The 14,412-nt window shown below is 46.9% G+C and overlaps 1 protein-coding gene across 1 annotated transcript in view; it reads left to right on the top strand.

The window, feature by feature from the left end:
* LOC148902608 (R3H domain-containing protein 1-like) overlaps window positions 1-14,412 on the top strand; it is a 32,701-nt gene that overhangs the window by 14,399 nt on the left and 3,890 nt on the right. The window contains exons 6-23 of the mRNA XM_088994869.1: window positions 1,007-1,115; window positions 2,182-2,260; window positions 2,354-2,413; window positions 2,927-3,067; window positions 3,217-3,325; window positions 3,480-3,575; window positions 4,232-4,257; window positions 4,877-4,945; window positions 5,404-5,678; window positions 6,579-6,827; window positions 7,024-7,139; window positions 7,245-7,302; window positions 7,426-7,523; window positions 8,552-8,896; window positions 9,807-9,951; window positions 12,190-12,332; window positions 12,777-12,910; window positions 13,279-13,361. Coding sequence (XP_088850995.1) covers window positions 1,007-1,115; window positions 2,182-2,260; window positions 2,354-2,413; window positions 2,927-3,067; window positions 3,217-3,325; window positions 3,480-3,575; window positions 4,232-4,257; window positions 4,877-4,945; window positions 5,404-5,678; window positions 6,579-6,827; window positions 7,024-7,139; window positions 7,245-7,302; window positions 7,426-7,523; window positions 8,552-8,896; window positions 9,807-9,951; window positions 12,190-12,332; window positions 12,777-12,910; window positions 13,279-13,361 — 2,335 coding nt within the window. The remainder of the gene's footprint in view (window positions 1-1,006; window positions 1,116-2,181; window positions 2,261-2,353; window positions 2,414-2,926; window positions 3,068-3,216; window positions 3,326-3,479; window positions 3,576-4,231; window positions 4,258-4,876; window positions 4,946-5,403; window positions 5,679-6,578; window positions 6,828-7,023; window positions 7,140-7,244; window positions 7,303-7,425; window positions 7,524-8,551; window positions 8,897-9,806; window positions 9,952-12,189; window positions 12,333-12,776; window positions 12,911-13,278; window positions 13,362-14,412) is intronic.

The following is a 14,412-nucleotide window of genomic DNA, read 5'->3' as shown; positions in this document are numbered from 1 at the left end:
TTCATTCTCACTCTCAGGAATAAAGACCCAAAAAAAGACCCGCCGCAGGCTTGCAGTCACATTGCAGCAGTTGGCGCGTTCCAACTTAAACGGCTAGAAAGGAATGACTGCTAACTCTTGCGACTCTTGAATTTGAAGCAATGACATGTGCCGTGTTGCTTAATGTAGGGATTGAATTCATGTATTATTCAGAGGGGTTGATAAAAACAGGCTAATCTGGAGGATGAATTGCTACGGTGATTGAAATTCACGGATGCGGGCGCATCATTACCAACAAGGAGACGCGTTGGGCTGATAAAACATCAGGCTTTTTGAAGCGTCTTCAACATTTGCTTGTTTAGGTCACGATACCCATTTTTTTGTGGAGTGATTAAAGGAAAATTGAAAGCTTCATTTACCTTTCAAAATTAATATTATGCCTGCTTGATATTGACCCCCCCCCCCCCCAAAATGTCAACAGCAAGCTCTCTGAGGCTTGTTTGTGTTCTTGTTAAAATGCAATGGCTAAATGAAGAACGGGTGATAGAGAATAGACGGAATAGATGTTATCATTTTTAAAAGTTCCATGCTTAGTTGGCCGCCGAACACAAGGCCCGCAATGGAAGCACAGAGAAAACTGAGGTCAATCTGAGGTGAACAGACACAGCCCGTTAAACTGTCATGAGCTAAAGATCAGAATCAGAAGATCAGAATCATCTTTATTGCCAAGTATGTAGAACACACAAGGAAGTTGTTTCCGGTAGAACACGCTGCACTAGTATCGTCGTCAAAAAAACTGCTAAGTGGCACTATACATTTCCATTTTGGCTACTGTTGAAAGAGTTCAAAGAGTTAATGGCTTGGGGGAAGAAGCTGTTTAAAGCATTGGTAAGCTGAGGTATCACCGTACTCTCGATAAATAGCTTGAATGGCTTGCGTCCCCTGCCCTGCCGGCAGTAAAAGACAATCGAACATCTCTGACAACGGGTTCATCTTTTCTGTGTTTGTTTTTTGTTCTCCATTGAAGGATAAATTGGCCCTTGGGATGTTTGCGAAGGATGACGCAGCCACACAAAAGAAGGAAGTCGTCGTCGTCTGCGACAAGTTAAACAAAAGTGACAAAATGCTGCGCAGAGGTGAGAAAGTCTCCAATGGAGGCTTTGCATGGTGGATGTTTTTTTTTTTCACAACAAACACGCTTCTTGTATTTTCTTCTTCTTGTGTGTGTATATGCGGAGAGGCCAAAGTATCCTCCAAAAAGTGCTCCTCCTCTTTCCATTAAATGGCGCGATAGGCAGATAATTAGTGTGATTCAGTTAATTGCGATGGGCTGAAAAGTGTCAAGCAATTATCTGGATTCCCGAAAGGCAGGAGTCGCCGCCCCCATCTTGCGGGGGAATACCGCTGATGAGGCAAGGCCCCAATTCTCGCTCACCGCTGCCCCGTTCTTTGCTGACTCTTTTCAACCCCGACTGAGATAGCTGCACAATTAAACTAAATCAGATGGAAAACAAGACTGACTCCTCACTCGCCAAAATGGATCCATTCCAGTGCCAGGGTTTTTGTCACTGTCACTCCAATTCCAGGACACACTCCTAAATGATATGGGTCTGGTGTTATATGAGCTTGAAATGAGGGCGGCTGTCCAAAATACAATGCAATGCATCCATATTGGTTGATATGGTGCTTTAACAACAGCTGAAGCTGGAACAAAGCGCTAACATGGAAAAAAAGAAAATGGAAAAGAAAAAAACAGTTAAGAGGCCACGGCCAGCGCTTTTTCAGCACCCAAGCATGAAAAAACTAAACCCGAACAAATTCGGGAATGGCGCTCTCCGTCATATTTTCAATTCCCGAATAAATTTGGGAAATATCTAAATGCATCTATTGATTCTGCACTATGTACAGTCTTGTTTATAGAACGGTTTTTGCACATCTACATTTGCACAGTATACAGTTGACATGTTTATTTTGTTATGCTTAGAATATCTTGTTTTCTATCCTTTCACTCCCACCCCAACCCCATCCCTCTTCAATTGCTGCTGTGGACTGCAAATTTCCCCATTGCGGGACGAATAAAGGGATTCTGATTCTGATTCTGATTCTGAATGGCAATGAATGAGTTAATTTTGGGTTTTTCAAATTTCGCAACGAAATGCATCAATCAATAAACTCTTGTGTCCTGATGTTTTCTTTGCTCAGATTCCAGTCAAGACTACACGGATTCGACAGGCGTCGATCTTCACCAGTTTTTAGTCAACGCCTTAAAGAGCAATCCCAGGTTAATGACACATTCCACTACACTCCACTTTGGCGTCTGACGCAGCCAAACAACATGTCTGGCGGCCAAGTCGCTCAAATACTTTTTTCTCAGGGACCGAATTATGCTGCTGAAGCTTGAACAAGACATCTTGGATTTCATCGGCAATAATGAGTAAGTTCCCTTTCATCCCCCTCGAGCACGGGTGTCCAAGTCAAGGCCCGGGGGCCAAATCTGGACCGTCACATCATTTTATTCGGCCCACGAAAGCAAATCGAATTTGTGACATTTCATAATGCTTGCGAAATTCCGAACATTACATTCGCGAGAATATAATCTTGGCATACAAACTAGTTTTCGACGGTCGAACAGCGGTAACCATCAAGAGACAACGACCGTCAAAAAGGTAAATGAAATGACTTTATTATGCAGTACGGTTTATTGACATAAAATAAGGATTATTTTGTGTGGTTTTAAGGCTTATTTAGTGGAAAATGATGTTTTATGGGGACCTGGGAAGGAATTATTCTCCTTTTTAAATGTTTGCCGGCCGAACTTTTGGCCTTACGATGCACACTTTCTGGGAACCAATGAAGTTGGTAAGCTGAGGTATCGCTGTCCATATCTGTCAGAGATGAGCTCATGGCCACGTGTGACCTCCGCCCCCACCCTGCCGTGTCTTTTTAGGAGTCAAAAGCGAACGTTCCCGCCTATGACGTCCTACCACCGCATGCTGTTACATCGCGTGGCCGCCTACTTTGGCATGGAGCACAACGTGGACCTCAGCGGAAAGTCCGTTGTCATCAACAAAACCAGCAGCACAAGAATGTGAGCGTGTTTTTTGCACTTTGTCAAGCAAGCAAGCGGCGGCGGGCGGCTTTTCGTTGCCCTCCTGGTGTTGACGAACGGACGTTGTTGGCAACAGCCGCCTGAAATGAAGTTTGCCTCCTTAACGGTTGAAAATTCCCTCCCGACAGCCCCGATGAGAAATTGTGCGAGCACGTCAAGGATGACGAGGCGGAGCGTTTCCACAAACGCTACATTCTTAAGCGAGACAACTCCAGCTTTGATCAGGACGACGGCGCGGTAGGTGTGCCCGCCGTGCCGCTGCCACCGCCGAGCTGTCACTTTTATTTCCGACACGAGGGGGACAATCTGGCATCCGCGGTCTGGCTGTTAAAAAGGCGCCCGCGCGCCCGTATGTGTATGTTTGGGTGTGGGTGTGCTGTGTCCTTGCCAGATTCGCATGCGTTTGAAAGCGGACAAGAAAAGCAAATCGATGGAAGAGCGCGAGGAGGAGTACCGGCGAGCCAGAGAACGAATATTTGCACATCATGTGAGCTCTCCTTGTGTGGGCGAAACGGGGGAGGGGCGGCTGTACGCACCAATCTGTTGTTGGGCAAATTCACTCCCAGCGATGACGGTGCCGCGAACGCTCCGATCGTACTGGACGTGACTTGATTGGAGATCGACGAAAGATCTGCCACTCGTGATAGGACATCGATGAGACGTCTGTGTAAGCTCTCGGTCGCCCACAATGAGAAGGTTTCTTCAGCCGTCCGTCCGCCATCCGTACTTCTTTGAAGGTGTCGGACGTTTCGCTTCTCACCCGAGAGACACTCGAAATGGTTGCTGGTCGCTTCGGCCCCATATATCTCTATCCCTACTGTCCGGAGGTGGCGGTCCTCTGCTATGATAGATCCCTGCTCTCAGGTTGGGGGAGGGGGACAGAAGACTGTTCCCTCAGGTGACGCTGATTACCTCTATTGTCCTGCTTGAGTATGGGGTCTACGACTGGCCTGATTGCCCCAGTTGCTCTGGTATCACCGCATCAGCCCAACTAAGCCAACTATGCGGTCTAAGACTGAGAGCTTAGACAGACGGAATGATATGATATGACGTGTATATCCAAGAGTGATTTAAAACCGGAATGCGATTAATTGGGTAAATGTCAACGACTTGTAATCATCCAATGTCATTTTTCACTCACAGGGCGATCACTTCATACCGGATCAAATGTAAGTTGCAACAGACGCGTATTGGCATCAGAATGTTTTCATCATTACACACTTATTCACTGCCATTCAGGAATTTATTTGGGAATTGAAAATATGACGTTGAGCGCCGTTGCCAAATTTGTTGGGGTTTTGCTTTTTCATGCTCGGCTGCCGATAAAATGCCGGCTATGGCCTCTGGCAATGTTTTTTCTTTTCCACAAGCAGCAGCATTTCCCCCTTTTTCCATGTTAGCGCTTTGTTGTTCAAGCGCTATATCAACCAATATGGATTGATCGCATTGTATTTTGGACAGCCGCCCTCATTTCAAGCTCATATAACTGCAGACCCATATCATTTAGGAATTAACTCGCGAGAGTCCAAGGTTTCTAACGCCGTATTGAATGTTTATGTAGTCCTAAAACTCCATCTTCTGCGTGTCCCGGAATGGGAGTGAGAATGACAAAAACCCTGGCACTGGAGCGGACAGGTTTTTGCACCTGTCTGGCAGCGACGGAGTTGATACATGTCGATGGCGTCCATTCCTATTTTGGACGATGCTTTTTCTGGCGCAAGATCAATTGATGTCTTGCTTGACCTTGATTGATCTTTTGTCGCCGTTGCCTTCCTGATGCCACCCCAGCAAGCTTCCTCTCAGCGCCGGGGATGAAGACGCATGTACACGGACGCAACACAGGCGGCAGATTTTCAGGTGAGGCCAAAAATTTTGCTGACCTCGTGATTTATTCTTGCTGTTCGGAAGGTTTCTCTCAAATATGCTTTTAATACCAGATTGGGCCCGGCCTAAGTGACGGCCAATGGGAGGATGAGAGCACGTCATTTAGCCTTTCAATTAACACGATGAAGCTGAAGTGATTCATTCATTCGTGTTAGTCATGAGGGAGCATTCATCCAAAAGATTCAAGGGGAATCATCAAGAGGAACCTTCAATTTCAATGAGATCCAAAATTGAATTTAAAACAATCTCCAGGCACTATTTTAATGGAATTGACCTGGAAACGAAAAAGCACAAAGCAAAGAAGGATTGTTCAAGTTGGATTGCGGCTTGTCCGTCTTTTTGGAATGTCGTGGAGATGCAAACGATTCTTCTTGAAGGTCATGAAATGCGAGCACGGGATTGCGGATGCCGATGACTTTCACCCTGAGCAGGTCACGAGGCGGAACCTCAGACGCCAGCCGGCAGAGCGGCTCTGAGACGGGGACGCGGCCCGCGAACGGCGGCGAGCCGCGACCTTGGAGCAGTACGGACAGCTCGGACGGCTCCAAGCGCCTGCTCCCGCCGCCCGCCGTCACCGAGGCCAGGAGCTTCGGCGGCATCTCGCCCGAGCCGCCGCGTGGCCACGCTACTGCCGGCAGTAAGAGCGCCGGGAGACTTACCGGAACGGCCAAGAGTGAAGCCACGCCAGCGAGCCGTTGTTGTTCAGGCAAGAACTTAACAAACAGCTTTGAGGGAACAAAAACATCTCTCCCCGTTTCTCCGTGAAAAGCTTTCTTCAGCCGTCGTCATCTGGACTTCTTTCAGGGTGTCGGACGTTTCGCTTCTCATCCAAGAGGCTTCGTCAACCAACTAAAATGTTGCCGGTATTTTAGTTCGCTGCCTTTTTCTGCCCTCAAACAAGTGTCCAATGCAACCTAACTTCTAAAGATGAAAGATGGAGGTGACATTCTCCCGAGGGAAATGAATGAAGCTCATACATACTGTCATATCCTCCGTTGCTTTGAAGATGCGCAGATAAAGTGGCTGAAAGGACACTTTTGAAAACCTTTGCAACAATGAGGCAAATTCAATGGCTAATGCACAAGTTCAGTTGTCTGAATACATCCGTTATTTATTTCCTCCTGGCGTTTCCTCTTGAAATGATTCAATCAGTAAAGAGCGCCGAGTGTCCATTTCCGACTTGTCTGCGTTTCAAGACCTTTCTTTTCCAGCGACCTCCCTTGGGCAGCCGGCGCTCCCCATCCACGCGCACCAAATCCAGCCGACATTTAAACTCTCTCGACAGTAACCCCAAATCTAACCGTGTAGTGCCTCTTTGCAATTTTTCCGTGACGATACTAGTGCAGCGTGTTCTGCCGGAGACAAATTCCCGAAATTGCGTGCTCGACATACTTGGCAATAAAGGTGATTCTGGTTGTGATAATGGCACAGGGACCAATGAAGGCTTCCTTCAAGGCTCGTGGATTGGCTCAGCTACTTAATGATCCATCGCTCTCCGCGGCCCCGTTGACACTAAATTCACATGTCATGCTGTTGCCTAGAAGCTCAAGAAGCTCAAGAAGCTAGCTTGGGCAGATTTTTTTCACCCTTTGTTTGGTCATTCCAGATTCAGAATCATGCAGTAGCTTCGGTTCTTCGTGCAGTTCCCTGTCTCGCGCGCACCGTCCTTTCACGGCGTGCCACGGTATCCCTGGACCGCCTTGTGTCCAGCCATCTGCAGACCCCAAAGGCTCTGGACTCCCTGACAAGTGTGTCCCGTGGCAGCAAACGCCTTCTACCGACGCAAGCGAGTATCCCGTGTCGCTCGAGGCTTCAGGGATACCGCCGGGTAGCGTTCTGGTGAATCCGCACGCAGGTACTTGTCTTGGTTTGTCATTAAAAATGGAAGTTTGCATAGTTCCGATCAAACGTTTTGCCTTGGTCACTATATGACTTAAGGGCAGAAATAGAATTCTGCGTGTGATGCGCACAGCGGGGTGAACGGCAGATTCCGTCTCCTGTCAAAATATGACTGCCCGCCTTTCTTTTCTCTTCTGAATTTCTTCCAACAGGAAAAGCTTTTGTTTATTCTCACAGCGGCGCCGTCGCTTCTAGTCCGGCCACCGGCGGGGGCCGACATGAAGGAAAGTGGAACTCCGCTGCATGTCAGCCGCAGCACGTCTATCAGGTCAGTGGCAATAGAAATGTAGACAATTGTTCATTCCAACGCCCGATGCGTCAAAGGCTGTCGTGAGCTTGAAGTCACGGAATATTCGGCTTCTGCTTTCCTAAGCCAAGCCACTTCATCCAGCTCTTCCGGGAGTCCTCTTTGCAGTCGACGTCCCCCCTCGGTCTGCTAATACGGTCATTGTAAACGGGGAGCGGCTCCTCGGCAGGGGGCCAAATGATATCGATGCCGGCAAATGATCCATTTTGCCCGCTCTCAACCGTTGTCGTCGTCCTTGTCTTTTCAGCCATTCCAGTGGTCCCTTCTCCGAACCCAACAGTCTCGTACCATCCTCCTCCTCCTCCTCTCTTCCCGCCGCTCTACGACAACCAACAATACACCGTGGTACGCAGCTGATTTCACAGTTCATTTTTCTTTCTCTGCTGATTACTGATCAGCTACATTTCAATTTTCTTTGGACGATGTGCAAAAACGTGCGAGGCTTTTTGTCCTTTTCCCTCAAATTGCAGCACCCGCGGAATATTGAGTTTTAGGACTACATAAACATTTAATATAGAGTTAGCAACGTTCATTCTTAAGTGATATGCTTCTGGAGTTATCTGAGCTTGAAATGGGGGCAGATGTACCAAATACCATACAATGCATACATATTGATTTATATGGAGCTTTAACAATAGCCGAAGCTGCAACAAAGCGCTAACGTGGACAAGGCAGAGGTCCGACGAGCGCTTTATCGGCACCACCGGCAAGAAAAAGCAAAAGCCGAAGAAATTTGCCAATGGTGCTCCACGTCGCACCTTTCAATTCCCGAAGAAATTTGTGAATGACTTGAGCAGTTTGTTTCTAGCAGCCGTTGTATAGAACATAGTTGGAAAGTCCAATCCGGGAAGAGCAGATGACCTGCTTTTAGTTGATCTGGTGGTTTTGGCAACTCCTTATGATTGTCGAAAGCCGCATTAATATTTAATTCAGCAACAGATGTTAGTGCTGAATAATACATGACTAAAAACATGACTTTTACAATCTGTCACAATAGACCTCAGGTGTAATGTGGTGTGTGTGTGTGTGTGTGTGTGTGTGTGTGTGTGTGTGTGTGGAGATCCAGTGGGTAAAAATCCTTTTTGGCTCCTCTTGTCTGCAAACGGGGTCTTATTTAAATGTATTTTTATCCTTGATTGAGTACTTGGCCTTTAAACTAGTCTGAATTGATAAAGCTCTATTAGAAATCATTAAAGAAGATAGTCTAAGCTTGTAAAAGTCAATCTTCTGCGAGTCCTTGAATTCAAGTGACGATGACAAAAACCCTGGAAATGGAGTGGAGACATTTTTGCACGTGTCTGGCAGTGAATGAGTTAATGACCTTTTCTGGTGAGCAGTACGCCGAATGGACGGATGATCAATTTGTTTTCCAGGCTGAGAGTCTCAACAGCCAATTCAGTCAAATGACATTGACGCAGCAGCAGCAGCAGCGGCGGCGGCCCGCCGGCGACGATGGCGCGCCGGCTGCAAATGAGCAGCATTATGCGCCGTTGTACCAACACCATTCAGCCGCGCTGGCGTTACCTGCGGCATCCCAGCTGGTTGCTAGTTACGCGGGATCTCCGGGAGGGCACCCGGGGATGCACCGAGGCCAGCCTGTACCGCTTCTAACTCCAGGGCCTCACCAAACCTACCACGGCGGCATGACTGGTCATGCCGCTTATCCTGCGGCCGCTCTGAACCAGCAACATGCCTACGTTCATCAGCCGCTCCGGCAGGTAGCTCGCGCTACGCTCATTCGGGGATTCTGCTTATGCTTTGCCTCGGATGCCAATTTCCCCATTGGGTGACTATTAAAGGACAACCGACACCTGCGGACAAGTTGCGTCCATCGCAACTTGTCAAATTGACTTCTACTGAGCGCTTTTGACAAAGATTCCAGCGCATGTCGCTAGATTTGACCTGAATATTCAGGAAGTCTTGTTTTGGAGTTGATGACGTCTCGTCTGAAACGTCCCTGACCGACAAAGCAACACGCAATGCATTTTGGGTACTTTTTTTTCATCTGAAAACTTTGTGTTGATGGCGAAATTAGAAGGAAAACACATAAATAACGCCATGGTGAATGGTTGTGTGTTGCACCAAGACTACTATTTGATACTAGTTGAGACAAATCAGCCCATTTCCAACGGAGCTTGGGCGCCATCTTGTGCATTTTCTCGGCGCTACATTGGAGTCCAGACACCTCGAATTGATATGGGAGGACTTCTTGAATGGATTGCAAACATGTATGCTTTCCTCTTCACAACTATTTGAATCATATTTAAAAGTGGATGAGTAACAAGAAAGCATCTTCTCCCAATTGGAACTCTACAGACATTGTTTTGATTCTGGAGCAAGGCAGTTTGTGAAGGAGTATCCTGGCGTGACGTCACGAACAAGGGGGCGGGACTTTCTGAAACTCGTCATTCCCGGGGTCAATTTGAAATAGTTTTCGGACACTTGAAGTCCTTTTTATTGGTGTGGTTTTGCATTTGACTAAAAATATCAGCCTTTGTGTTTTGGCTATTTTAGATGATCTCAAGCGTTTTTCTGCTGTCAGTTAGGAAAGAAAAAAATGGTGTCGGTTGTCCTTTAAAAGCTTTCCGGTTCTGATTCTGATTTGAATTTGTCTTATGTCTTTCGTAGGTCTCCGCTTGCTACTGTTCATCAATCCACCATCCTTTGTGCTGTAGCCAGCAGCAGCAGCAACAGCAGCAGCAGCACTACGGGCCTCCTGTGAAGCATTTATCACCTAACGGCCTTCACAGCCAAGCCCAGTTCCAGCAGCAAGGTAGCAATTCTGGCACTCAAAAACACTTTGTTGCCCTTGACGTTGTCATTATCACTTAAATTCCAGGACCCACATAATATTGACTTTTACGATGACATAAATATTCAATACAGCGTTACAAACCTTAGACTCTCTGCTTTCATCTGAAAAAAAGAGTTATTTCTTAAATGATATGGGTCTGGAGTTATCTGAGCGTGAAATGAGGATGGCTGTCCAAACTCCAATGCAATACATCCAGATTGGTTTCTATAGCGCTTGAACGACAGCTGAAGCTGGAACAAAGCGCTAACATGGAAAGAAGGGAAATGCTGCCCCCTTGTGGAAAAGAAGAAAACATTGCCAGAGGCCACGGCCAGCGCTTTATCGGCCCCCAAGCATGAAAAAACAAAAGCAAACAAATTTGGGATTGGCGCTTTACGTGATATTTTCAATTCCCGAATACATTTGTGAATGAGTTAATTGGACAAGCTCGGATTTCCATCCAACAGCAAATGGAATCAATCACTTCGACGTGAAAAAGAACCCTGATGTCTTTAGAATTCTTGTCAGGAAAAGAAGGCGCTGCAAGACGTGTGTGCTAAAGCTTCAATTGTGCACACACACACACACAAGTCTAACTTGCAGATGGGATAGAATAGAATCCCCCTTGAATATCTTAGCATATCTTTGAAATCAATTTTTCTTCTTGACACCCTCTCTCGACCTGGTTATTAGACGGAAGAGGAATAGTGATGAGCGGCGGGACGCGGGGCCGGGACGCTGTCTGAGAGCCTTCTATGAATCTCACAGTGAACCGGTCTCTTTTTCAGCCCCTCAGTCCTCACCTGCAGGCCCTGCCGACAATGACAACATGAAATCAATCTTCAAGGACGCAAGTTGCGCCCGTCCGTCATTTGTCAAATCGCCTCAAATGACTGAATTCTATCGACTGAGCGTATTTGACAAAGACTCCAGCGCATGTCGCGAGATTTGACCTTTGAAGACTTTCAGCAACCTGACGTCACGGAGGGAACGCCCCTGAGCGACAAAGCGACACACAATGCATTTTGGGTACTTTTTTTTCATCTGAAAACTGATCCGTGTTGATGGCGAAATTAGAAGGAAAACAACATTTTAGATGCTCGAAAACGTTTTTTCTGATGTCACTTAGGACAGAAAAACAATGGTGTCGGTTGTCCTTTACACTCTGCTGAGTGGAAGTGGGAGGATTGAATCCCTCAAAAACAGTGAGGAGATTGTCTGCGTCTGAGGAAAGACGATCGCTCGCCCGCCCGCGGCCTGCTGAAATGGAATCAATCAGGCGCATTTAAAATTGGAAGACGCGGGTGGATACAAATAAGCCTCTCCTTGCTCCTCGCATTGTACTTTTGTTGTTGTTTTTTTCTCCCGGGAGGCGTCCAAGGAGGCCGACACCTTCACAAAAGGATGTCCTCTCTTTTCTCTTTGTGGCTGGCGGCACCTCACTCGCTCGCTCGCTCGCGCGTGTCACACGCTGGGGACTGCGTTTCCAAATGTCACCTTCATGCCCTTTTGGGAATAGAACCTGCGAGTCTGATAGCCCAGCTGTTTTTGGCACTAATAAGAAAGGGATGTGTTGGTGTTTAGTTTTTTTTTTCGTTTTAATTTGCTCACCCGTGTTGCTGTTTCAGAGCGCTGCGGGCTAACTCCCATATATTGACTTTCTCATTGACCGCAAGTGCCGCCACCTTGCTTGGCTGGAACGGCTCAAGTCGCGATCGCAGCTGAAGTCTCCGTCTTGTTTTTCCCTCCAACGGATGCACTGCGTGTTTCTTGTTGCTTTTAGCTTTTCGGTGCATATGGACTAGCATGATGAACATCGCAGGAATAATGCTAGTGGGCCTTAATCTGCAGTACATACCTCCGTGTCAAAGCAAAGGTCTGGCACCGCCATCTCTGGACATTCGGGATATACAGGGCCAGAGCTACCAGTAAAACATTTTACTTTGCTGACGAAACTTCTCGGACGAGGACAAAAAATTCCGACAACTTTGAAGAAGAACAGATGACGGCTAAAGAAACCTTTTCATTGAACGTTTCTTGTTGATGATTGTTTATCCTGAAAAGACCCTTTTAGCCATAGTTCGGTCTATGTGGCCGAGCATTTGAATCCCCAGTTTAGTATCCGCTGCCCCGTCCGTCCGTCGGTCCGTCCGTCGGTCCGTCCTGGCCACTTTTTGGGAATGTGGCCTGAGTGCTTTGCCTTTTGTTGTTTGTCAGTGACGTCAAGTCCAGCATCCTACCAGACGATCACGGGCATTCAGCCAACACTCGACTTGGCTCTCGCCGGTGTCCAACAAAGCAATATACACAGCCAGATGCGAGGCATGATGGTCCAGTACTCTCCGATGCAGTCTTACCAGGTATGCAAATACACTGGACTGCCATAACGTTGTAATTATAATAATACATTTCATTTCTAAGCACCTTTCAAAACTCTCAAGGTCACTTTACAGTCACAGGATCCATTTTTTTTTTTTTTTTTTTTTTTTCTGTGGGCGAGCAGCAGCAACCGCACGCGCCAGCGTTCACTCAACCCGGAAGTAACTCAAATTGACAGAAAGCTAGCTATTGGCTAGCTAGCTAGCTAGCTAGCTCTAAAGTTATGTGACCCCTTACGCCCTGAGATACAATTGAATAGACTTGACAAAGATAGTGGAGTTTGTCTGCCAATATCATTTTGTTGCCAGCTGATGCAGATCAGTACCCACTTGGTTTTGTGCAAATGTAAATGTCTACCAGGAAGACGCAGCAATTTGGATGGGGTCTTTATTGCTCAACGAAGCTATTCGATTGGTCCGCGGCAGGTTTCCTTGCCGCAACACGCCGGTCCGATGTTCGTGTCAACATGCCAACCGGGAGGTGGTGCGGTGGCAGTCTCCGGCGTCCAGCCTTACTACAGCCTTCTCCCGACTCCGAACCAGCAGCACGCCGCCATGAGGTACGGCCTTCAAACCCATATGAAGGCCTTTGCCCTCACGTACACGATCCACAGGCAAAGACGATGAAGAAAATGCACCTTTGACTTTGAATCGCTTACCATGTTAATTCCGAATAATGTATGCGGTGCCCGCTTAAGGTTAGCGGTGGGGCCGCAATCACTGGACAGTTAATAGTATTCAGGTAGTATGGCTTTGTCACAAAGCGTAAGGTACGCTGTCAGAGATATTCCGTCGGACACTATGAACAAAGGCTCCAACACGGGGAAATAGTCTTTGACTGCTGGCGGGGGTCCTTCGGCGCAGATCCAACATGTCCTCAACGTGCGTGCACTGAAGTTGAAATGATGACGCAACGTTTCCTTCTCAGTTCCACGGTGAGTTTCGTGCCAATGATGGAGCGGCTCAATTTCCCACAGAACTCTTCTTCCTGCGTTGCCCAGCAGAACGCAGGTTAGTCGCGCGCAGCAAAGGGACGACTTTCATCTTGCTTTCACTCCCTGGTGCTTTCGACTTACTTGGTGCTAAATGTGACTGCTTTATTTCCTGCATATGATAGCTGGCTGTCCATGTTAAGCGCTTTGTTGCAGCTTCAACTGACGTTGAAGCGCTGTATAAATCAATATGTATTGTATTGTAATAATAATACTACGTCTGTGTAAGCTCTCAGTCGTACAGGATCGGTCCATCGATGAGAAGGTTTCTTCAGCCGTCAAATTTGAATGCGTCGGACGTCTCGCTTCTTATCCAAGAAACTTTCAGTTTGCTGACGAAGCTTCTTGAATAAGAAGCGAAACGTCCAACACCTTCAAAGAAGTACAGATGACGGCTGAAGAAACCTTTTCAGAAGAAGAAGAATTCTTAAAAGGTAAAATGTCGCTGGAGTCTTTGTCAAATGCGCTCAGTCGAGGTCATTTGAAGTGATTTTGCAAACGATGGACGCAACTTGTCCGGAGGTGGCGGTTGTCCTTGAATAGAAATGTATTTGCGTGTAGCCAACAGAGGCGGAAGTGCGGAGGTCTTTTCTGAAATGCCCTTTATTCTTCATCTGTGAACGTTGAGGGTGGGAGCCATCATTTCAATCCATCAGTAATGAGGTCAGTTGAAGGTCACGTGACAGCCTTTCCTCAAGCAGCTGCGTGCGCTAAACGCTTTTAATTCACTGATGGGAATAATCTGGATATCAAGTCTGTCTGTCTGTCTGTCATCTCTGCCGTCCGTGCCTTCTATTCTTAATTGATTCATTAAAAAAAAATTGGAACAACATTGAAATGGGATTTTTCACCTCTTGTTAACTCATTCACTGCCAGACGTGCAAAAAAAGGTGTCCACTCCAGTGCCAGGGTTTTTGTCATTGTCGCTTGAATTCCAGGACCCACAAAATATTGACTTTTAGAATGATGTACATATTCAATTTAGCATAAGAAACGTGAGACTCTCTTCTTTCACGTGTGAAACAAAAATTCAAACTCTTGTACTGTAAATAGCACAGCCAATAGCGCTG

This window comes from Hippocampus bargibanti, linkage group LG01, assembly GCF_051943395.1.
Source record: "Hippocampus bargibanti isolate YZ-2025 linkage group LG01, ASM5194339v1, whole genome shotgun sequence".
NCBI classification, from domain to species: Eukaryota; Metazoa; Chordata; class Actinopteri; order Syngnathiformes; family Syngnathidae; genus Hippocampus; species Hippocampus bargibanti.
The sequence above is the reverse complement of the archived record's forward strand: the minus strand, read 5'-3'. Positions and strand labels throughout refer to the sequence as shown.